The sequence below is a fragment of the Aspergillus affinis genome, assembly GCF_023601865.1.
Source record: "Aspergillus affinis strain CMG 70 chromosome Unknown NODE_38_length_267853_cov_87_405585, whole genome shotgun sequence".
Classification (NCBI taxonomy): domain Eukaryota; kingdom Fungi; phylum Ascomycota; class Eurotiomycetes; order Eurotiales; family Aspergillaceae; genus Aspergillus; species Aspergillus affinis.
The window spans coordinates 234,638-257,259 of NW_026515819.1; the positions used below are offsets into that span (position 1 = coordinate 234,638).

General features: G+C 49.0%; 7 protein-coding genes across 7 annotated transcripts; 4 read left to right on the forward strand and 3 right to left on the reverse strand.

The window, feature by feature from the left end:
• Nucleotides 1–448: 448 nt before the first annotated feature.
• KD926_006868 (dTDP-4-dehydrorhamnose reductase family protein) lies at nt 449–1,536 on the reverse strand (the record flags this gene model as incomplete). Its single annotated transcript, XM_053099886.1, has 3 exons — nt 449–1,164; nt 1,234–1,253; nt 1,340–1,536. 3 exons carry the CDS (start codon nt 1,534–1,536, stop codon nt 449–451), a joined length of 933 nt encoding a protein of 310 aa, XP_052956453.1.
• A 1,061-nt stretch (nt 1,537–2,597) lies between these two features.
• KD926_006869 (uncharacterized protein) lies at nt 2,598–5,030 on the forward strand (the record flags this gene model as incomplete). The annotated part of the gene is made up of 4 exons (XM_053099888.1): nt 2,598–2,836; nt 3,366–3,631; nt 4,436–4,565; nt 4,769–5,030. The coding sequence occupies 4 exons, from the start codon at nt 2,598–2,600 to the stop codon at nt 5,028–5,030; spliced, it is 897 nt and encodes a 298-aa protein (XP_052956454.1).
• A 68-nt stretch (nt 5,031–5,098) lies between these two features.
• KD926_006870 (sterol desaturase family protein) lies at nt 5,099–6,143 on the reverse strand (the record flags this gene model as incomplete). The annotated part of the gene is made up of 3 exons (XM_053099889.1): nt 5,099–5,298; nt 5,350–5,855; nt 5,923–6,143. The coding sequence occupies 3 exons, from the start codon at nt 6,141–6,143 to the stop codon at nt 5,099–5,101; spliced, it is 927 nt and encodes a 308-aa protein (XP_052956455.1).
• An 831-nt stretch (nt 6,144–6,974) lies between these two features.
• On the forward strand, nt 6,975–8,975 carry KD926_006871 (fungal specific transcription factor domain-containing protein; the record flags this gene model as incomplete). The annotated part of the gene is made up of 4 exons (XM_053099890.1): nt 6,975–7,030; nt 7,088–8,092; nt 8,136–8,730; nt 8,805–8,975. 4 exons carry the CDS (start codon nt 6,975–6,977, stop codon nt 8,973–8,975), a joined length of 1,827 nt encoding a protein of 608 aa, XP_052956456.1.
• Nucleotides 8,976–10,935: 1,960 nt separating this feature from the next.
• Nucleotides 10,936–12,711, forward strand: KD926_006872 (sugar porter family MFS transporter; the record flags this gene model as incomplete). The annotated part of the gene is made up of 5 exons (XM_053099891.1): nt 10,936–11,332; nt 11,385–11,519; nt 11,579–11,628; nt 11,689–12,241; nt 12,296–12,711. The coding sequence occupies 5 exons, from the start codon at nt 10,936–10,938 to the stop codon at nt 12,709–12,711; spliced, it is 1,551 nt and encodes a 516-aa protein (XP_052956457.1).
• A 2,203-nt stretch (nt 12,712–14,914) lies between these two features.
• Nucleotides 14,915–16,462, forward strand: KD926_006873 (glycoside hydrolase family 32 protein; the record flags this gene model as incomplete). The annotated part of the gene is made up of 1 exon (XM_053099892.1): nt 14,915–16,462. One exon carries the CDS (start codon nt 14,915–14,917, stop codon nt 16,460–16,462), a length of 1,548 nt encoding a protein of 515 aa, XP_052956458.1.
• Nucleotides 16,463–19,509: 3,047 nt separating this feature from the next.
• KD926_006874 (glycoside hydrolase family 32 protein) lies at nt 19,510–21,196 on the reverse strand (the record flags this gene model as incomplete). The annotated part of the gene is made up of 2 exons (XM_053099893.1): nt 19,510–20,730; nt 20,795–21,196. The coding sequence occupies 2 exons, from the start codon at nt 21,194–21,196 to the stop codon at nt 19,510–19,512; spliced, it is 1,623 nt and encodes a 540-aa protein (XP_052956459.1).
• Nucleotides 21,197–22,622: the final 1,426 nt, after the last annotated feature.

The following is a 22,622-nucleotide window of genomic DNA, read 5'->3' on the forward strand; positions in this document are numbered from 1 at the left end:
TCGACTGCTGGTTTGAATGCGGATGATGATGATGATGATGATGATGAGGATATCCACTGGCAATGGGAATGCAACCTGCCCTACGGAGTACATCCAGTGTCTTGGCAGTCGATGTGCCCTCATTTCATTTCCTACATGCCTAACAGTCTACACCGTTGCCGTCGATCTCTCGTTATTTCCTCTCGACTATTGCCTATTATTGGTGCTTGTGGTTTCTTTGTTGCCCTCAATCCCTAAATCCCTAATCCCTGATCCCTGATCCCTATCCCTGTCCCTATTCCTATTCTTATCCCATCCTATCCAACCTCCTCCTGAGGACTCCGAAGTCGACAGGCTTATTTTTTGTATGCCCCCAAGTTCTTACGCCTAATTATGCAACCCGTCGTTAGTCTCCAACATGTCTAGGAATAGCTCTCTCCACTAGGAGCATCTCAGATCACAATCACACTTACCACCACGCCACAAAATCCACCGTGCTCACATCGATGCCAAGATCCTGCAAGGACTTGGTCGACAGGTGCGTATCGTAGGGCCGCTGCACACTTGCATTCGGGTCATTGCCCTGCTTGTTCCGCTTCATCCCCACCAGCGACAATCCCAGCACCTCCGCCAGCTTCTCGCAGATCTCGTACTTGGTCATGCGATCCTCCGACGAGAACTGCAGGACGGTGGGCAGGGTTCGCTTCTGCACCCGCTCCTTGATGCACTTGATCACGACGTCGCGACACACCCGCGCCACGTCCTCGGTGTTGGTCGGATACCGCAGCGCCCAGTCGTCCATGGCGACGTTGGCATTCTCGTCCTGCGACTTCCACACGGCGTCGACGAGCGTGTTGACCGCGCTCTCGCCGTTGTCCTTGGCCGTGCCGTAGAGCACCGGCACCCGCAGCACGATTCCCAGCGAACTCTCCTTTGTGGCTTCCAGCACCGCCCGCTCGCCGTCGCGCTTCAGCTCCCCGTACAGGTTCGGCGGGTTGGTCGCGGCATCGGCGTCGTACGGCGCTTCGCCTTCCTTGCCCGGGAACACGTAGTCGGTGGAAATGTAGATGAGCAGGGCGCCGCTGGCGGCGGTCGCTTCGGCCAGCGTCCGGGTGGCTTCGACGTTAACGCGACGGGCCTTCTCGGGATCTTTCTCGCAGAGATCGGGGGACCGGTTGGCGGCGCCTAGAGGCAGGGAATGATTGAGTTTTAGTGAGGGGTCGACAGAATGGGTCAGTCATGGTTTCAACGCACAATGGATCACAACCTGCGGTCTGAGGGATTTTTTCAATTCGCATTAGTCAATCCTGATCATATTCCGTCGAGAGCTAAGGATACCCCGTACTTGGCCTCGTCCAACAATCTCTTAATATCGTCCTTGTTCTCCAGATCGGCCTTCAATATCGTCGGCGGGGCAGCTCGCGAGAAACCCTGTCCGACGACCAAGCAGCCGGAGTGCTTGAAGGTGTTGAAGATCTGACGGCCCAGCAGGCCGGTGGCACCAGTAACGAGAACATTGGTCGACATGATGGTGGATGTGGTGTCGAAGGAGGTCATGGTGGGGGAAGAAGGTGAAGGACGTGGTTGACGGCGGGGGACGGAAATGACGTAAAGCGATTTGCTGTCCTGAAGATCTCAACGGTGGACCCTTGGGCTCGGGCGATGACGATGAAGATGGATGCGGTCGCCGGTGAAGATTCCTCCGGTCGGGTGGGTGGATTCTAGAATGCTGATCGGAGTGCAGGAACAGCCTGCCTTGGATTTCTTGGCTTTTTGATGGTGTTGTCTTGTCTTGTCTTGCTGATTTCCGTATCTTGAACACCCCTTCCTACATTTATACAGGGAACAATCAATATCGATAATTAAAAGTGCTCGAAAGTAGTTAATCTAACACGAAAGACTCTTGAGATCGCAATTGGATAGATCATATCTTTGAGGGAAAAACAATTGGGACGTGCGTTCTTGTAAGTCAAAGACTTAACTAAGGGGCCTAGCCACTGGGTCCTGCTTCGCTGCGGAGAAGACTGAGCTCATCCACATCACCAGGAAGAGGGGAGTGCACATTCAAGGACATATCACCTTCGATGGAACCGATGTCAAGCCATCACCCACAGCCAAGCTACTGGGAGTGGTGTTCGACCAGGGACTTCGCTGGAAAGAACATGTTCAGCAGGCCATTAAACATGCCACCAAGACGACTCTCGCGCTAAGCGGGCTACGGCACCTTCGCCCAGAACAGATGCGTCAGCTCTACCAAGCATGCGTCGCACCTATAGTTAACTACGCATCGACGGTCTGGCACGACCCGCTCGGGACAAAGTTCACCTCCGTCACTTGAACACAGTCCAGAGGACCGTGTTGATCAGGATCCTATCGGCGTTTAGGACGGTAGCAACCACAACATTGGAGGTCGAAGCCTACATACTCCCCACACACCTCCGTCTTCGCTACCGAGCGCAGCGCACCATAGCGAGACTACACACTCTACCTCGTGACCATCCCATTTGGAGTGCCCTATCAAGAGCCCAAAATCGTAGAAACAATGTGGGATCATACGCCCGCTTCCCTCTGGCCGAAGCGTTTAAACCATAGATGTCGACAGGCTCAACGAACTGGAAATGATTGACCCACGCCCGTTACCCCCGTGGCGTCCGGACGCCTTTACGGAGATCGAGCTTGAGCACGACCGGGAAACAGCGAGAGAAAAAGCAGAGGCTGCGAGGAACACATCGGATATTGTCGTCTACTCGGACGCCTCCGGGCGTGAGGGCCATCTGGGGGCTGCTATCGTCGCACTCAATGACGACGATGAGGTGATGGAGTCTCAACAGATCCAGGTGGGACCGATGGACCGCTAGTCGGTTCATGTAGCGGAACTCATTGGCATCTTCTACGCGGTCAACATGGTGTTCAAGTTAGCCCACCAACGCTCAATCATTGGAAACAGTAGGCACACAACCGCAACTATTCTCCGTGATAGCAGATCGGCTCTGCAAGCAATTCAAAACGCGAGAAATAAATCGGGCCAGCGAATCGTCCATGCAACCCTCATGCAGCCGCCGAGGTCCAAGCAGAACACATAACGCTCCGCCTCTAATGGATATCAGGACACTGAAAACACCGGGAGCGAGACTCGCGAAGGAAGCGGCGTAACCGGGTAAACCCCACACCCTTCGGCCGCTACTGTTGAGGCAGAACGCATTTATCCGCGATAAGATTCATGCTCAATGGGGGCAAGAGTGGAAGTCGAGCACCAAAGGCTTACACCTACGGAAGATTGACAACATCCTACCGGCGCGGTACACCAGAAGACTATACGGGAATTTACCCAGGAATCGCACGTACTTGCTGACACAGCTACGGACGGGCCATATCTAGCTATCTAGCTACCGAAAGAAGATTGGATACAGTGATGATGACCGGTGCGAGTGCGGCGCGGAGGAGACAGTTACCCACGTCTTGATGGGATGCCCGAGGCTACGAGAGCCGCGGGAGGTATTGAGAAGACAAGTCGGGGACGCGCTCAACAGGGTATCGAGTCTACTGGGAGGCTCAAATGAAGGTGAGAAAGGTAAACCAGACACCGTCTCGCAAGCCAAGACAGTACGAGCTGTGCTGGACTTCGCCGAGGCGTCACAGAGGTTTCACAATCGTGCGCCATGAGGGCAGCCTAACAATGGGAACAGCATCTGGCTACTATAGGCCGTGACGAGGCTCTAAATTACTGTCAGGAAGTGGATCACTCTACTTGTACATAATCCAAGATATATAGTTGTCGTATCCTGCATATCGTTCGCGAAGTTGATTATAAACCTCATCCACCAGGCTGAGAACGGATTCGTTTTTGGTCTAGTGGTCAAATCAACGCGCGAGGGGTCAGGGTAAATGATTTCACACACACAACACCTGTACGATGAAAGGGAAGATTTTGAACAGAATCGCTGAAAGGAGTTACTGTAGTCAATTGCTCGAAGTAAAAAAAGACAATGTTGAGAAATGGTAATCCTTGATGTCTTTCAACGATCGGCGTCAACGAGTTGCATTGTACAGTAGCAGCAACTCTCCAAGCGAGTGCCTGGGATTAATTGTGCAATTCCTCAATAATCTGTTAAGCAATAATAGCTTTGCGGGAAGGAACTTTTACCAGGGGTAATGCAAATATTATTCAAAGGCTATGAGTAGTCACAGAGTTTTATTTTGGTAGTCGCAGGTAACGGAGCCTTGACAACGTTTACGCACGGTTGTCGCATTAAATAGCATCAAAGCAGCCCTAAATACATCAGGCTGACGAGTCTATAAGGTCGTTCGGAATTTTTAAGTTGAAGCGCAGGATAGCTCCCAAAGTCTGTGGCGATTTGACATGGAGAATACTGGTCACGGAGGAAATGTGTATAAGGTACGCCTCTTCTTATTGTTTGCCCTCATGATCAGGATTTTCTCGCTGATAACCTTCGAGAATTGCTTGCTGAGTCTTCCTCGCAGACGGATTCCTTACGGTTTGCTTCAAAAATCATCCAGCACTATCTGTCTTTGAGATGGACTGTCACTTTGCTTGGAGTGCTGAGCTATGGGAAGCCGAGGATGCAGTAAGTTTTAGTAATATTGCTACGGCTCATTCATCAGAAGTACCACTCCCTCCTTTGAAAAGATTATTGAGCAATTACTCGAAACTTCCAAAAATGCAACCCCAATACCGTGGAGCTCCTCCTTACCCCCTGAACATCTTTTGATTGTCATTTATGGTAAGTTAAGGGCCCCCACCCCAGAAACAAATGCTGTTATGATATAGTTCTTCCAGCTATGAAACAATTAGCCAAGCTGCCAACAATTGGAAGCGAATCTGGGATACCGTTGTTGGCTCTTTGGAAAAGGAACAACTATTGCATCTAGGTTATCCAAAACATGCCGAGGAACTTTGGTGGTTATTGAACGCTACGCTGGAGGTTGCCAGCAAGTACGACAAGACCTTTCCTTATCTTGACAACACTGCGATCGATGAACTAGGAAACTTGAATGAATTCATTCAGTGGTGCGATCGAAACGCATCGTGAAATTTCAAATCAATGATTAGTACTATTGGCATATACAGATACTATTATACAACATAATCTCGGCATTCTTAATCCTCCTTATCAATGGTCTTCCCCGTCTCCTGTAAATTCCGCATGAAGGTGTCTTCTTTAGGCTTGCGATATGTTCCCCCAAGACGATCCCAAATAGTGATATATTGACCATAGTTGTAGTTGAAGTAGAGATGGTGCATCGTGTGGCATGCAGCACCGTTAACGATCTCGGATGTGGAAAGATACTCGGCGTCATCTATTACATTTTAAGTTATATCATAAAAGTCGAGGAACGTAGAGAACTCACGAATTAACACTGCCCAAAGCGTCACAAAAATAAACAGCCCCAGGTAAGCAACCTTCTGCAGGGGGAAGATGAATGGGAAGATATGGTACGGCAGACTTTGCGACCACCCATCCAGAGGATGGAATGCATAGCTCGCGAAAGGCGTCGGAACTACCCATTTATGATGCGGCTTGTGTAACCAGCGGTAGACAAAGGAATGATGCAAGCCACGGTGAATCCAATAGATTCCACTGTCCGTGAAGCAGACGAAGAGAGGGTATTGTAACCAGTTGTAACCAGGGAAAGGAGCTTCGCTTGCAAAATTGTATAATTTGGACCATCCACGCACTTCGGCAAGGAACAGGGGCGCTGTGAAAATGGCCATGACAGGCATCGCAGACAGACCCTGTTTGATCTCTTGCTGAATTTGGTTTGGTAGGTATCGGGGGTGTTGGAGGAGGCGCTTGTCGTATAATGTGTGATACATAATGAAGCTGCCAATAAGGTACATGGCTAAACCGAAGAACCTATTCAGCGAGAAAGGAATACGAGTTAATCGATTTATTCTTCAAACTCAAGGTCAGCACCACCTACCATATCACCAGAAACAACGATAATGTTTGCCTTGCCATATTATCTCGCCTCCAAAGGCTGGCCTCCGCCCACCTGGACGGTTCCAAAGGGAAGTAAACCTTCACATGGTCATTCAAAACGCTTGAATTGATATTCTCAGAGTTTTCCGTAGTATCAGGTAAGAGCGCTGCATAAAGTCGATCAAACACGAATGTGTCGAGAACATCAAGAAGAATGTCCATGGTTTGAAATGAGGGTGATTCTATTCAACGTCTTCGATTAGGCTGTCCAAGCCAAAAGGAGTACCTTGTCTTATATGCAAGCAAAGTTCACAGACGGGGAATCCCTACTTCGAATATACCTACACGGGGAACACCTACCTCACACCACATCGGCACAGGTGATCCACGGGGTCGTCCAGGAGTCGAACTGTTCTGTAAAAAAATAGAAAGTTCGTTAAAGAATGTAATTTTAGGGGATATTGTGGCCGTGCCATGAACGGATTGTTGATCAGTCGACGCTGAGAGTCACTCGTATGATTTTATCTTCCCCCTGTTTTCAGAGAGACTCTGGGAAATAAATAGTGAAAAGGTAGTAACAGAAAGCCACCGTCGGTGGAAATTGTCACTGTCATCAAAGCCTCTTCACCTGTAATTTCTCCACACTCCTCAATTCTCCAAAGCTCACAACGAGACTAACGAGCGAGGAGGTTCCGGCCACCACCACAAGTATCTTGCGAGTCGAAAAAGGAGACAGATGCTCACTGGCATTTAAGATGTCGTCTTTCCCCCATGCTGGATGGAGTCCTCAAGGCTTTCTCATGGCTTTCTTGACTGGACTGTCATCTGGGGGTGTCGGTGTCCTCGGCATTATTTGTACCCTAAATGAAAACGCGGCCAGTATAGCGAAACGGGCATGCGACCAATGCAAGTTCCGCAAGATCAATGTATCATCTATCTCCTCGGTCCCTCTTCCCCCCAACTTAACCCTGTCACATTACTCCCAGGCGGGCACGGGCGCTAATGATTTCCTCATAGTGTAGTCTGTCGCGACCCTGCAAGGCCTGTCAGTCGATGGGCTTTAATTGTACATTTCTCCAGCCGCAGAAGAAACGCGGTCCAACCGGGCAGTAAGTTCAAAATGTCCGTCGACGCGCCGGAGGGAACTGCACTAACCATGCGTGTAGCCGTGTCTCGCAAATCAGACAGCAGCAAACTCATAACAATTCTCGAGGTCCCTCAGAGGCTCCGATCTCCAAACAGGAATATTTTCAGTGTCATGTCCCGACTTCCTCGGTGGCACCCGACCGGCCCGTGGCGATGTCGGGGACATCTTGGGCGCCTCATGGCGAGGTCACAATTCCTATGGATGGGGCAGATGGTCTAGCACTATACGGTCAATCATCCACTGTGGTAGGTGCTTGGGGCAATGAGCCCGCGCCTATGGATTCTCACGCCAATAGCGCAGTGGGTTGGAATGACCGTCAGGACGTCGAGTACTGGCTTCCGGACCGTCTCGGCTCTCAAGTCCTAGTCTTTGAATTCCTCGGCAGTAAAATATATCTCAAACCATCACTTCCATCCATTATTCAGCCAGTCCCAGAAGTCTCGGCTATGAACATGTCTCCGCAGGAACAGCAGAGAATGGCATTCTCCCCGGCTGTGGGGTCATCAATTCAGCACGACAGCCAAGAAGCGGATGATTTTTGGCCTTCTTCTATCAATGAATCTAACATGATACTCTGGATCTATGTATACTTTGATCTATTACACCCGACTCTTCCAATTTTGAGTCGTTCCCCCATCTTCACCCGCATGACGTCCCAAGAGCATCGCAAAAACCCTCAATTTGGAGCAATTCTGCTCTCATTATGTGCATTTTCTCTCATACTGCCGATCGAGATCAACGAACGCGCAACAACTTCTTCGCGCGCCACTCAAGCACGCTCTATGATGCACGAGGCCACCAAAATGCGAAGTTGCTCCGACTTCGGCGAGAACCCTACCATTGAGGCTGTTCTGACCAGCCTTTTTCTTTTCGGTTGTCTTTCTGGTAGCAACCAACACAATGTTGCATGGTTAGATCTCGCCTTCACACTGGGACTCAATGATCCTGAAACTTATCGCGATTCATCTGGAGATGAGAAGAGTCAAAGTCTGCGGACATATCTTGTTCTATCAATCACAGAAAGGTATGCTCTCAATCTCGCCGCATCGATGCTAATCCCACTATAGGGCATACGCTCTCCGGCGACTTCATCCAGTAACATTCTCAGTGAAACCAGGATTCAACATGCGCTTCGTACACGACTTTCTTCACAATGCAACTCACAGCCTAGTTTCTGGTATCATTGTTCACAACGAGAAGGATGCGGAGGGAATCATGGGCTTGACTCGACTGATGGAGTTGTTCGATGTCATCGACGAAGATATCATTCATTGCTGGAATCAAAGATGCGATATCAGCAAGGGCTTTTGTGGAAGATTCACCGAAGCCAAAGCACTGTCGATGTATGACAGCCTGGAAAGGATCAGCCAAGCTGAGAGATTCAAGGGATATGACTGGTTTGAGAAAGCCAAAGGAGACCGAGGCGATAGCAATGCTCTTCTAGCCATGGGGCTGCGTGAGACACAAGCGGCAGACGTATTCATCACTCAGCAATGGATCCAGAACCGTGTTTGGCTTCTTTGCTTAAATCATGGCTTCTTGCGGTCACATTCCGAGCGACCTGATCTGACATTCGGTTACCCTGTATCCATCGCCAAGTCAGCACTTCAACTTTGTCGATCATTGAAACTAAGCTCAATGGAAGCCCACGGAATTGGATATGTATGTTCATTGCCATCTCACTTTCCTTCAATTATACGCTTGACATCTCGCTAATCAAATTCACATGGACCGAGAAACTATATGATATTGCCGTCAGTGCAACCGATATCCTCTGTAATATCAACCCACCCTATGGGACCGGAATGGCACCGCTGGGCAATTTTACCGACTCGATACCCACAACTTCATCCTCAGAACTTGGCCGAGGATTTCTTGCTATTGTTGAACGGCTTCCGTGGTGGTAACCACCCTTTCCTGGAGAAGTACAAAGCCCACTTGCACTCGTTACAGATTCCGAGCAGCAAGGTAGCAACATGGGCAACACAATGATGGCTGGAATAACTTGGATACATGTATTAATAGATGCAAATATCGACCTGTAAACATATTCTCATCACAGAAGGCAATTGCCATGTATACTTTGCCCAGCCCTCTTAAACCTCCTCTTCAGTACCAGTACTAGTAAGAGAGGTGATGGTAAAAATGTCCCCCGGAGCCCAGCCTGAGTTAGTCCTCCCGCTGCCCTGAGCACCCTGGTCGCTCACCCCAGACGCCTCGGCTGGCTAACGCCAGCCCCCTCTTTGTTTCACTTCCTACGATTATAAGCGCTTTTGCTGCCTAGCGCTCCCCATCCGTTTGTTTTCTAGAGGCGCGTAGCATCTTCTTTTTCTTTTTAGAGGGATCATCAATCTCACGCTACTCTCTCTCGTCCATTTGTCCATGCTGTTCAAGTACCTGCTGTCCACGCCAACCCCTACGATGTCTGGTTTTGCCTTTTTCGGTTTCGGTTGAGCTTCCCGGTAGAGTCAATACGCTACTGAAGGCGTCCCCGACTTTGTACAGTTATCTAGCCTACTAACTAATGGCTAATTGATTACTTTCCAAATCGGGTTGGGTCCCTCAATCACGAGGTCGGGACTGGTACGTAGTTCCCGGCAGGCCCGGGTGGCGTCCACGACGGGAGTGCCATAGCGGGACATTTTCTCGGGATTCTGAGGGAAGCGAGTCCTTGGCTGGCCGGTAACTCCATCGATGGGCTGCCGGTGAACAGACCGGGCCACGCCAACTCGGAGTAGCGTCTTCCGAGGTCTTCCATCGTCTAGAATTCGCCGAGAGGCACGGAACCAACCAAGGAGTTCCCTCGAGTCTTGAGACAGGTTCGAAAAGTACCGGGGTCAGGTTCTCTTGCTCCACACGTAACTTCAGGTGGCTGTCTCCGCACTCCCCGTCCCTGATGGGCGCAGAATACCCCGATAATTCACCGAGGAGCATGACAATCAACTCAGTCTCATAGAAAACGCGCCATCTTACCGCAGCTACCGCTCCCCCTTGTACGTGTTGCTATCATTGCTGTCGGAGTACCGTATACCGGGACTTCCATTGCGAACTTCCATGGGAGTCCTGGATCAGCGGATTACCAAGACCGTGATGTCCCGGTCCTGGCGTTTCTCAAGTTTGGTTGGTACATGTAAACCAAGCCAGACCCTCGCCAAGACTAAAGTGGACTGGCCAAGAAGCTTCGCGGGGTCTGGAAACTCTCCCCGTGTGTGTGGAGATCTCTCCACGGGGAAGCGTCGCGGCCCGTACAATGTAGACGTCCATTGGCTTCGAACGCATCGCAACTGAATGATGTAAGAAATTGGTTGCATTTTTTTATTTGCGAAACGCACCGCATCATGGGGCGTCGGAATAGATGCATTAAGTGGCGCATTTAGGTCCTGGGATATCGTTAAGTAGGTTTAGTGTTCAACACCTGCCATCTACTTCCTTGGCCCCAAATTGATTTTGTGCCCCGGAGCAGGCTCCACAAAATTTTCCTGGTTGCCCTGAAAAGCCTGAATGGTACGGGAAAGGGCCATTGGAGGGACCCTTGCACGATTGCCACGCCCCGAAGACTCCACCCTTTTGCCCTTTTGCTTTTTCTCTTTGGAAGGTTTGGAGTGCGTCATTCAACCCCACACGGACAGTCTTGGTGACCAGGCCGACTCTGCGCAATTCTCGAATCAGGGCTTGGATTGCGTCTCAGGTAATAACTCCCGCCAAGTCTATATTTTGATTGTTGGCAGGTTAGCACAGCCAGTCCCAAAGTACTTAGGACTGCTATCCCTCTCCGCACACTGTCGCATTCGTCAATATCTTATCTCACGTGGGGAATCTCTCTCCCTTCTTTGTTGGGCAATTTTGAATTCGATAACTCATTAAGCGATGGCTATGTTATTCAAACGTCCCCCCAATGAAACGGGAGCTGCGTGGCCAGCCATCTTGGTAGGGTTGTTCGCGTCCTTTGGCGGCATTCTCTATGGATACGATACTGGGACCATCGCGGGTATCCAAACTATGCCCTACTGGCTCGATGAATTCAATCATCCTAACGAAGGCCGCATCTCCCTAATTGTTTCTATTTTGTCGGTTGGAACGTTCGTTGGCGCACTGGCGGCGGGGATCATCGCAGACATTACCGGCAGAAAATGGGGAATCATCATCTCAGTCATGCTGCCTTTTAATCTCGGTGTGGCTCTGCAAACTGCTGCTACAGCGCAACCTCTGTTCATTGCTGGTCGCTTTTTCGCCGGTCTCGGAGTCGGTTTAGTTTCCGCCCAAGGTGTGTTGAGTCGGCGAAAACAGCTTAGGTATCCATTGCTGATTGCTTATAGTTCCCATGTACCAATCCGAAACTCTACCCAAATGGATCAGAGGCGCAGTTGTGGGATGCTACCAGCTCTGCATCACAATCGGCCTTTTCTTGGCCGCCATTGTGAACTGGGCAACCCAGCACCGGAACGACAGCGGTATCTGCCCATGCATGTTCGGGTTGATAAATGATCAAAGAAAACTAACTCGATCACAGGAAGCTATCGCATCCCACTTGCCATTCAATTCGCATGGGCAATAATTCTGGTGAGCTTTCCCTCTTGGCAAACTGCAATCCGAATGAATCCATAACTGACTTGGGAAAAGGCTGGAGGCCTGCTCTTTCTCCCAGAGACCCCTCGTTTTCTGATAAAAAAAGGCGATGAAACCCGAGCCCTGAAATCGTTAGTTTTCCTTCGTCGCTTGAATCCCGATGATCCAGATATTATCTCCGAGCTTGCAGAGTTGAAGAGCAACTGGGAGTATGAACAGTCCCTTGGCTCTGCCTCGTACATTGAATGCTTCAAGGGTACTACCGGTAAACGCACCATTACTGGAATTATACTCCAATCGCTCCAGCAACTGGTCGGTATCAATTTCATCATCTATTATGGCACGAGTTACTTCGCCAAGAACGTTGAAGGCCTGCCCGACTCTTTCATCTTGCAGGTGATCGTGAACTGTGTCAATGTAGTCATGACGCTTCCAGGCCTTTGGGCAATTGACCATTTCGGACGCCGCCCAGTTCTTCTGATCGGGGCCATTGGGATGGGTATCTCCCAATACATCGTTTCGGCTTGCGGCGCCGCAACTCCGATCTCGAATTTCACTTCACAATGCGCCCAGTTCGCTTTTATTTGCATATACGTCTCGTTTTTCGGTAAAGTGAACAAGATAATGATCTAGGGTGGTATCCTTGCTAACATCCGCAAAGCATCCACATTTGGCCCCTGCGCTTGGGTTGTCACAGGGGAAATTTTCTCGCTTCAGACGCGTGCCAAAGGTCTTTCTATGACCACTGCTGCGAACTGGTTCTTCAATTGGCTTCTTTCTTTTATTACTCCATACCTCACAAGAGCACTCAGCCCAACCCAGTCCAATGTATTCTGGATCTGGGGCAGCTTCTGCTGGATCGCATTCGTGTTCGTATACACCATGGTTTATGAGACCAAGGGGTTGGCCCTTGAGCAGGTGAATGAGCTCTACGAAAATGAACCGAGGGCTTGGAAGAGCCCTGGTTACCGTTCCGAACTTCGAACACTCTCGGTTTCTGAAGTACACGACAAGAGATTGGCCAATGAAGATACGAAGCATTCAGAGTTGGCTCTGGAGGATGTTGAAAAGGCCTGATCAGCCAAGCGGTCCCACAATGGAACTCTTCGAAGACCGTCGCAATCAAGGGAACTATAGATCTCTTTTTTATGAAAATGTATGGTCCCGAATCTGTTTCTCCTATCAACGGTCTCGGAACTTTCACCAGTGTGATTGAAGTGTTTGTCAACGTCGTATTGGGAGGTTACCGATAACACCTTGGCGGGACAGCATCATGTTTATCATGCTCTCTCGCCCGTCGTCTGCGGACTATATTCCGTAATAGAGCGTTACCTGTGTCCCCTTTTATCTTGCTTCCAATAGGACCTACAATTTATTTTTCAAGGCCACTCTTTGCCCTTGTTATTAGACACCATGATTAATTGGAGTATTTGTATTGGAACGTGACATTCCTGCCTCGGGAAAAATCATTCCGTCTTTCTCACAAGTGCCCCTCGGGCGACGCTGCCAGTGGTTACGGAGCCCCCGGTGGCCGTCCTCAGACCTGCTACTCTTGCGGAGGCTTCAGCCACAGGTTTAACTTTCTTGAGGACGGCTGGTTCCCTGGACAAGAGCGTTGGCCATGGCCATGAAAGAAGTGGATCAATTCGCTGGCGTCTTCGATTAACCTCATTAAACTTTAATAAAACCATCGGCTTTTCTTCCTTGGAAAAGGGGTATTTCCGAACTTTCCCCGGAAACCCCACACCTACAGGGCGTGCCGACTGGGCGCACAGACGGGGCACACCAATGGGACATAATAAAGGCGTTGGAACGGACAGAGGACCGTACCGAAGATCGCTCAGCAGAATCAATCAGCCTTTGCGGCATTTTACGCCCAATATTGCAGTCAGCGTCACAGGATTCTGATCGGCAGGTGATGGGTCTACGATGTGCTGCAACTTCTAGCCACAAGCAGCGATACGCCCGAAGCACCACGATGATCTGGTGACGCGAAGGAAATGGCACCACCATCAAGATAAGTTTGACTTAATTTGAAGAAAAAGTAGTGAATATTTGCTTTAAGCTTATGTGGAAGAGAATTGCAATGCAACATAACAATTTTATCATTATAAATTAAAGCTGTAGAAAATGCTTTCCATATACCTATTGGTTAGTTCACTTCCATCCAACCTTGATATTTAATGTTCAGATATTCATAGAATTCCCCCTACGCTGTATTCAGAGACCTGATATTGTGAAGGGGTGGCGAGGTCACTAAACAAGACAAGCATAAGTTATTCGTAATGAAAATTATTTTAATCTTCTTGGCGGGGTTGAGTCTGGGCGGAATCCTCTTCAGAGATTCAGAGACCTATAATGACCTTTGATTAGAAACTAGAATGTAACTGAATTAAACTCAGTTTGAAGAAGCAGGCAAGTAAGCCAGGCAACTTCCAACGTTGCTTTAGACCGGACGACGGAATAAGGGAAGATCGGCGGGATAAGGTCGGCGGCTAGCTTGCTATAAGCCAACAATGGTAAATATGGTCTTTTACGCATGCAATAACTAAATACAGATGGGAGCTTCCTCGTTCTCTACCGAACGGTTTGATGAAAACTGTGCACGATAGCCCCCTAATTGCTGGCTGGTCTTGATGTCGCCAGATGGCTAGCACCAAGAGCTAGTGAAGCGAATGACATCGACAAAAACACTTAGGAGATGAGAAGGAGCATGCTACACCCACCAGACCCTGGACCCACCCACGCAGGTCCACCGAGATCTCGCGCCGAAGCTATAATGAAAAAAGCCTGTTTTTCGCGCACAGTTTTGTGCAGTTTCGGCTATCCCGTGCATTCTGTACATGGGCATGCCCGGAAACCCCCCTCCCCCAAAAAAAGATGGCACTGCAGTAGAAGTCGAAAACAGATTCCCCTCCTAGACAGACGCTTTCTTTCCCAGCGCCCCACACTAAATTAGCTAGGTCTAATTCGGCTAGAATAAGCCACCTATGGAGGATTCCGGCAATATGCTTGGTTCTACGAGCCAACTGAAACTGGGCGATCCGGATTTCGCTCCATAGTAGGTCGCCAGGAAAGAAAGCGTGTATGTCTGAGGGGGAATCTGTTTTCGACTTCTACTGTACTATTTGGCTGCGTTTCCATTTGAGAGCAGGGGTATTATATACCTCCTTGCTCGCCTATCACTCCTGCATCTTCACAGCCTTCGTTCGCGATCACTTGTACTTAAGACTCGTCTATCATTATCACGTTGCTGTGTTTCGTTGCACTCTTCGCAAAGATGCTGGCGTTCCGTGGTTTTTCATTGCTATCACTCACCTTGTTTGCCAGTACAGTCCCACTTGCCGCCAGCCAAGCCCGGCCTAGCTATCACATCACCCCCGAAAGGAAATGGATGAATGATCCCCAACGTCCGTTCTTCCTCGGGGATGAATGGCATTTCTATTACCTTTACAATTCCGACTTTGACAGCTCAGACCCCGGTTCAGGCGGGACAGAATGGTATCATGTCACGAGCACCGACATGGTAAACTGGACTCGCCAGGGTGTAGCGATCAAGAAATACAAACCAAATCCTCCCAACGGCGTGAACCTGGGTGACATCGAAACTGGCAGCGCCGTGGTGGATGAGGACAACAAGGCTGGCTTTGGCAAAAATGCTGTCGTGGCCATTGTCACACAGATGGCGGATGGGGTGCAACAACAGTCTCTCTTCTATTCAACCGACAATGGCGACAGCTTCGCCCCTTACAAGGGCAATCCTGCACTGCCAAACCCAGATCCGGGCGCGAAACCCGCATTTCGAGACCCCAAGATCTTTTGGGATGGCAAAGCAGGCAATTGGGTCATGTCTCTCGCGGAGGGTAACAGGATTGGTTTCTATACCTCCTCAGATCTCAAGACCTGGAAGCATACATCCTCGTTCACTCCGAACACTGGTGTCAACCTGGACCCCCTCGAGTGCCCAGACCTCTATCAGATCGACCTAGACGGAGACTCTAAAAAGCGCACCTGGATCCTGGCCGCAGGCGCAAAAGGAAGCACCCTGTATTGGATCGGGAAATGGGACGGCAATGGCTTCACAGCCACAGACGCGAAGCCGCAATTGATGGATGATGGGCCTGACTTCTATGCCACGGTCAGCTGGGATAATCCAAAAGATACATACGGCAGTCGCTATGCAATTGCCTGGATGAATAACTGGGAGTACGCAGCTTCGCTACCCTATTACGGGGACTTTGCTGGTCAGACCAGTATGGTCCGAGAGGTTAAGCTCAAGACCATCAATAATTCTCCTACCCTTGTTAGCCGCCCAATAGCAGGGTATGAAGGAATTTTTGGCTCTGCCAAATCCGTGAGTAAGAAGACCATTACAAAGGATCCGAAATCTGCATCTCTGCCCAGCGACCTGAAAGAAGATGCGTACGTCATCCGCGCAACGATCTCCAAGACAGACGGTGACGACGGCAACGAAGTCCGCTTTCGCATCAAATCCGACGGGTCTTTTAGCACGACCATTGGTTATAACTTCAAGAAGTCCCAAGCATTTTTGGTGAGGGATTCCGACGGTTCCGCGACTGATTCCATGCCATCAAATCCAAAAAAGGCATACGATACTGTGGCTACGGCGCCGAATCCTTCTGGAGGCAACACGGTCAAGCTGGAGATCTATGTGGATTCGAACTCGGTGGAGATGTTCGTGGATGACGGTGTGGCTGTGCTATCGGGACTTATTTATCCGAATAAAGCGGCGGAGGGGGTTCTGGTTGTGTCCGATACGGGAAGCTTGACGCTGGTGTCGTTTAGTTATGCTGGGTATAAGGCGTAGCTTCTAGCTATGTCCGATACAAGAAGCTGGACGTTGGTTTCGTTTAGTTATGCTGGGCATGAGGCGCAGTTTCTTGTTGTGTGTACAACATCTATCCATTATGTGCTGGAGAATGGTCAGAGTAGAAACTAGTCAAGTTATTGTGCCGCCAGACTGAATTAATAGGAATGGAAATCTGTATTCGCAAAAAAACTATATTCTCCGTTAGCAAGAAACCAAATGATGATATTGAATCAAGTCCAGAGTATGTACTTGAGAAATATTTAAAAGAGAGAGACTTTTATCATTGATAGTCTGGTGGTTCTTTTCGCATTTTATCACCCATAATATATATAACGATGCGGATCTCAGGATAAATATCTTGTATGTCCCTAGTCAGTTTAAGGCAACATTAGTCTGTGACTATACATCCTACTACCGGACGTAACCTATCGCCGAAAAGGGCGCGACGAAGCTCGATCCGAGAATGTCGCACCGCAAAGCAATCTGAAAACAGACAAGTCTATATCTCACGTACACCTTAATCTATACACGCCTTATAATACCTCCCCTTGTCAACTTAACGATAATGACTAGTGCCCCTCCACGTAGCCTTAAGAGGATAATCAGTTTTTTTCAGAGAGGGGACTCCAGATACCGTGTCTTGTATTGTATTGCTAAATTTATCACGATGGACTCTCAACATTTCGCACACTGTATGCACATCAGCTTTTAGGCGCTATTTTTGAATGACCACAGATCTGCGATCACATTGGAAAACCACATTAGTAATAGCTGTGGCTACATTTGGATCTGCACGCAACTGCTTCATTGCGATGAATGTCTGGTGATTATGCGAGGCTTATGTTGACAGTAGCAAAAAAGTGGGTTTTTCCTGTGAGGCTTTTGTTGATTGATAAATGTTGCTTTAGTGATCATATTATTGATGGGAGATGATTGTGTGTTGTTATGTTGTGTGTTCAATACAAGGAGGCTGGTAGACAGGTATATAAATGTATGCACGTGATCTCAACCCCCGCAATTATCTCAGTGACCGGGATATTCAACACGTTGATGTATAGTGGGGCTTCCCGAAGAGCAACCTGGGGAACAGTAGAGGGGTAAAGGGCGAGCAGGCAAAATGAAAGTATCCACTACAAAGATACGCCATGTCGTTCAAAGCGATTACGAGCTCGGTGATTTGTGGCCTTGGGGGTAATTTTTTTTCTTGTACAGCATATCCTACCTCAAAAGTCTTCCTAACTAAGCAATGAATTTAACTGTCGGTTGACTTGGTCATTGCCCTAAGCAGATATCCTATCGATTCAACGGAATGTAGGTATATGCTCGGTGGGTAAAAGTGAAGTGTCATTTCTAAACTGCAATCTGCCTAGCCATTTATAGTTCCACTTGTTTACACCTATGCATTCCTGATCCATTGGAATGTCATTTGGAATGGTAGGCCAAGTCTAGGCCAAGCAAGGTGCTGTGCAGCATGTGGATTAGGTCAGGATACTCCACCTCTCTGGTCTGGTTGACAATATTGTTCCAACATTAACTTATGACTGTCGTTTCTCTTCTCTGAAAGACTACATATAGTAACTATGGATTCTATGGTATTCAACAAAAAGAATTATGGAATGATAGAAAGGCAATTGGGCTCAGATAGGCCATGTAGTAACAATGGGTCTAGGCGCATGTATGACGGACGCTCTCCCATCCATTCCTCCTGGAACGAGTGCGAATACGAGATGTTACTAAGCGTCTTTTCTCTTTCAATTATCAAACCGATCGTTTTTCCAACATGTGCCGGAGTTAGATGGACGTGATTTCCCTGGTCAATGACTGATATCATGAACACTGAGAATGCAGTTGATTCGAGCAGGTAGGATATCATTCGGGATATATATTGGACGATAATAGATAATTTGGTAGGGATATGATGGTTTATTATACGATAGAGCCAGGAAATGCGAACGATAGCAGAAGGATAGCAGAGAGATGGCAGAAGAAAATACGAAAGATGACAGAAGGAAATGCGAAAGATTTGAATGACTGGTATGATGGCCGTCTCCATGACATTAGGAGGCGCCTAGAACAACTCGGATACTTTTGACCAAAGAACATATAATTCAATTTATATTTTGGACTTACACTGATCACTTGATGGGCCTCAATCCAAGATGAGCAAAAAGTCAAAATTTTAAAGGGCCGTTTCACACATAATGCTTTGGTATCGAAGATTAAAGGCTTTTTCTTTGCATGATATTGGATGCTTGTTCGCGGCGGAGATCTCACATGAGCAATCAATGTGTGAGCATTGCGGACAAAGGGTTGGTGAACTATCCAATCGACGAGCATCTCGTACGCTTCGTCATAGTACGAGACGTGAATTGTCGAAGCTGCAGACTGTTAGCTCTATCCCACCCCAATGGGAGAAATACGAACTGAAGTAGCTTCACACTAATCCCCAACATAGCAAGCTGCATAGAGAGTGGAGAGGACAAGTATTTCTAAAGCACAAAGGAGTCGAGTATAGCTGTCCGGGTTACCGGCAGGCAGCTGCTGTGCGGAGGCAGAGACCATACTGAAACCGGGAAAGTGGACATCTATAAGAGACAGCTGGGAAGGGCTGTGATATGAACCACCTCCGATGGTGGCGTTCATGGCGCATAAGCCGAAAGGTAGCTAATATATGATGTGGTAGAAGTCGAGAACCACGAGATATGATGACTTGAGCGATGTGTTTGGGGCAGGGTAGAAACATGATCATGATCACCTGGGGTCATCATGCTTCTTATATGTCAGAGAAATCGCTACAACGGAGCTGACGCCTCTTTCATAGACCTTGCATGTGTAACCTCCGTTGCTCGAAGAATTCTATGCAGTATGCAGTTTGCAGGCAACAGGGTCTCGAACCCCTACTGTCTTGAAGATGCATCCTAGATATGGTTCTTAGAATGCAAAGTTACTGTATCCATTAACCTATAGGATCTAGCTAAGCCTCAAAAGGGTATGCATCATGCTTTCTTGTTGACAAGTCACTATGTTTGGGATAGCCAGCGATATCAGGTCCAAGTTGAGGCGATATCGTAGATGCTGAGTTTGACGTTTTTAGTGACTCCTCCTTTGGATATCAGGTGGGTGTGAATCGCGTCGCTGCTCGGGAAAATTTGAGCTGTGAGAGTAGTCTCCCCATGACCCCCGAAAACCTCAACGCTAGACCGGTCGACGAAGATGGTCAGATTTACTTTGCCATTGATAGCCGATGCAAGGGGTCCGCGGTATATGCTTGCGAAAGTGTTGTCGAATGACACATCTCCAGACTTGGTGCGGTCAATGAAGACTTGCTTGTTGACGAAGTCATAACCGACAAGGGTCTGCTCGGTGGAGTCGGCGGAGGTCCGAACAGCGATAGCAAACTCCGAAGCCGTCGAATTAGCAGAGAAGCTCAAGTCGATCTTGCTCGTCTCTTTATTGCTACCCACATAAACGGAACCTTGGCGAATAGAATTGTAGGTGTGTGAATAGGCCGGCTGCTTGCTGACGATAGAAGACCATGCTTCCTGGGGCCGCTGAATGAGAGTCGTCTTATCCCCGATGGTCTTAAGAGATAGATGTCGAGGAATAGACGTGGCGGAGCGCCATGGGCTGGTGGGAATTTTCGGGCCATATTGCCAGTTGTTCATCCAGGCGATGTGGGTGTAGGTGTTAGGGGAGAGGCCATTAAAGCCAGCTGAGGCATAGAAGTCTGGGCCCCAGTCCATCCAGTTGGCGGTCGCGCTTCCGGGATACACAGAATTGGTATCGGGAGTGAAGGTGGTACCATTGAAGTCACCCACGAAGTACTGGGTTCCAGAACCGACCGTGCCGGGGGGCCCACCGGGGTTGAGCCCGCTCACGATGACCCATTTCGTGGACTTCCCTCCATCAAGGGGCAACTTGAAAAGTCCGGGACACTCCCAAATTCCGCCTTGGGCGTTGTAAGGACCGAACTCACTCGCCAGCGTCCAGTCCTTTAGGTTGTCGGATGTGTAAATGACGTGCTTGTACAATGTACTTAGAGAAATGACGACGACCCACTTGTGAGACTCCTCGTGCCAGAAAACAAAGGGATCACGGAAGTTTTGGTACTGGTCTTCGTATGGGGCTGGAGGGTTGTAGATGACCGGGTTGGCGGCATCGTACGTGGTCCAGGTTAGACCATCGTCAACACTGTAGGCGATAGACTGGGATTGCTGGTTCTTCCGGATGGTCTTTCCACTCGGCAGGGTCTGTGCAACAGGATACTGTGGAAAGGGAGTGAGCTAGTTATCTTCGGCACGGTATCTACTTGCTCGTGGGTGAGCTTACGGCAGAAGTGTACATGGCGACCATGGGGGGCTTCCCATCCTTTCCAAAGCCACTGGTATTGTTCACATCAACTACCGCACTTCCGCTGAAGTACATCTCGGTGACTTCGCCGCCATATCCCCGGGCAAGGAGGGCAATGGGCTTCTCTTCCCAGTGGGTGAGATCGTTACTGGTGGCATGGCCCCAGGACAGGTTCCCCCACTGGTTACCGCCGGGGTTATACTGGTAGAACAGATGGTATATCCCATTGTGATACAAGAGACCATTGGGGTCATTCATCCAATGCTCCTGGGGCGAGAAATGGTATTGGCCACGGTAGGGCTGATCGTAGTTGAGGGCGTTTGCCATGCTGGCAATGCCTGTTAAAAGACCCGCCGCAAGGGCCTTCGTGAGATGAACCATTGTGAAGGGATAAAAAAAAGTAGTTGTCGCTGTGGAAGAATATTATTTGTGACATAGCGGCACGACACGGCCTTATATATATGTGAGCAAGTCGCCCTGAATTCTCCGGCAATGGCCCAAGTGCACCAGGATATTCTACCAGCACATAATACCTTCCCCATTCATTCTCCATTTAGTGGATGTGCCCCATAGACGGTAGGCTTCAACAATAGATGGATTAGTAGCACCGATATCGAAGTACTGGCGAGTTTCTTCGGGGAAACTCAAACTCTTACCCCGCAAATCGGCCAACGGTAGCATGACATGCATGGGGCCAAATGAACTAGTAATTCGGGTGTTCTTGGGACTTCTTAGAACCATGTGGGTTCGTGTCTCGGGAAAAGGCACTACTCTAGGAAAATATCTAATTTTCGCGTTGGCTATCTATAGCAGACTAAGTACTCTACCCCAAGAATGGTTCGGCCACTCAAAGCGTTTGAGAAATACCGGGCGATAACTTTGTATATCGGTGTCTCCCCATGGGGTCAAAACGTCTAGGCATTTCTCGGCCCACATGATAACTCCATTGTCGCAAGGTGCCTGGTCCCTTTTGCTAGAACTGCTGCTAATTCGCCGAGCGTGGAGAAATTTCGGGCCATCTTCGGAAAGCATCTGGTCGATTCCCAAAAAACATTGCCGCCCCTCTTCAAGCAATCGAGCAAAACCCCGCATGGAAGTTGACAATGTACATTCGGTCGACTCCCAAAAAACCGTTGCATCTTACCATTCATCATGTTGCACAGTTACCATGCTATGCATCGCCTCTGCTTTCTGTGGCCCGCACTTATTACCCGCGTTTCAATTTATATTTATAACATTGACAGCCCATGCGGATCCTGCTTTTTATCTTGCGAGTGAGATGGTGTCTAGTCGGAGCAAAGCTAATTCGAGCTTCACTTTTCTGCCCAGCCCATCTCCAAAACACATTGGAATACCAGCGTACGTTGCTGACCCAGGGCAATGACGTCGCTCAATCTTACAGGCGGTGATCTGTGGGGCTAGGTGGAGATTCGGGACTGTCAATAAAATAAACTATAGCAGTGCCTACGCGCACCGACCGCCTTTTTGCCGGATGCCCTCAAGAATGCAAAGGGCCCAAATTAGACGCGACTGAGCGGTCTACCATGACTGCTCTGGTAGACCGCAAAGGCAAGCCCACTACCAGTTCGGAACACAACCAGTTTGGCGAAGCAGAGCGTTGAAGTCGGCACGTCAAAAGACGAGACATACAATCTGTTGTACCTAAGGGTGTTTTCAATTACCCTCAGTCAGGAAGATCTACATTCGTCCATAGACCCTTATTCAAGGTTTCTCGAAGATCCCCAGGCCCAGAGAAAAACAGAGATTAAGGTCAGCAAAGGGGATCCCGTGTACGACGTTGTTGCAA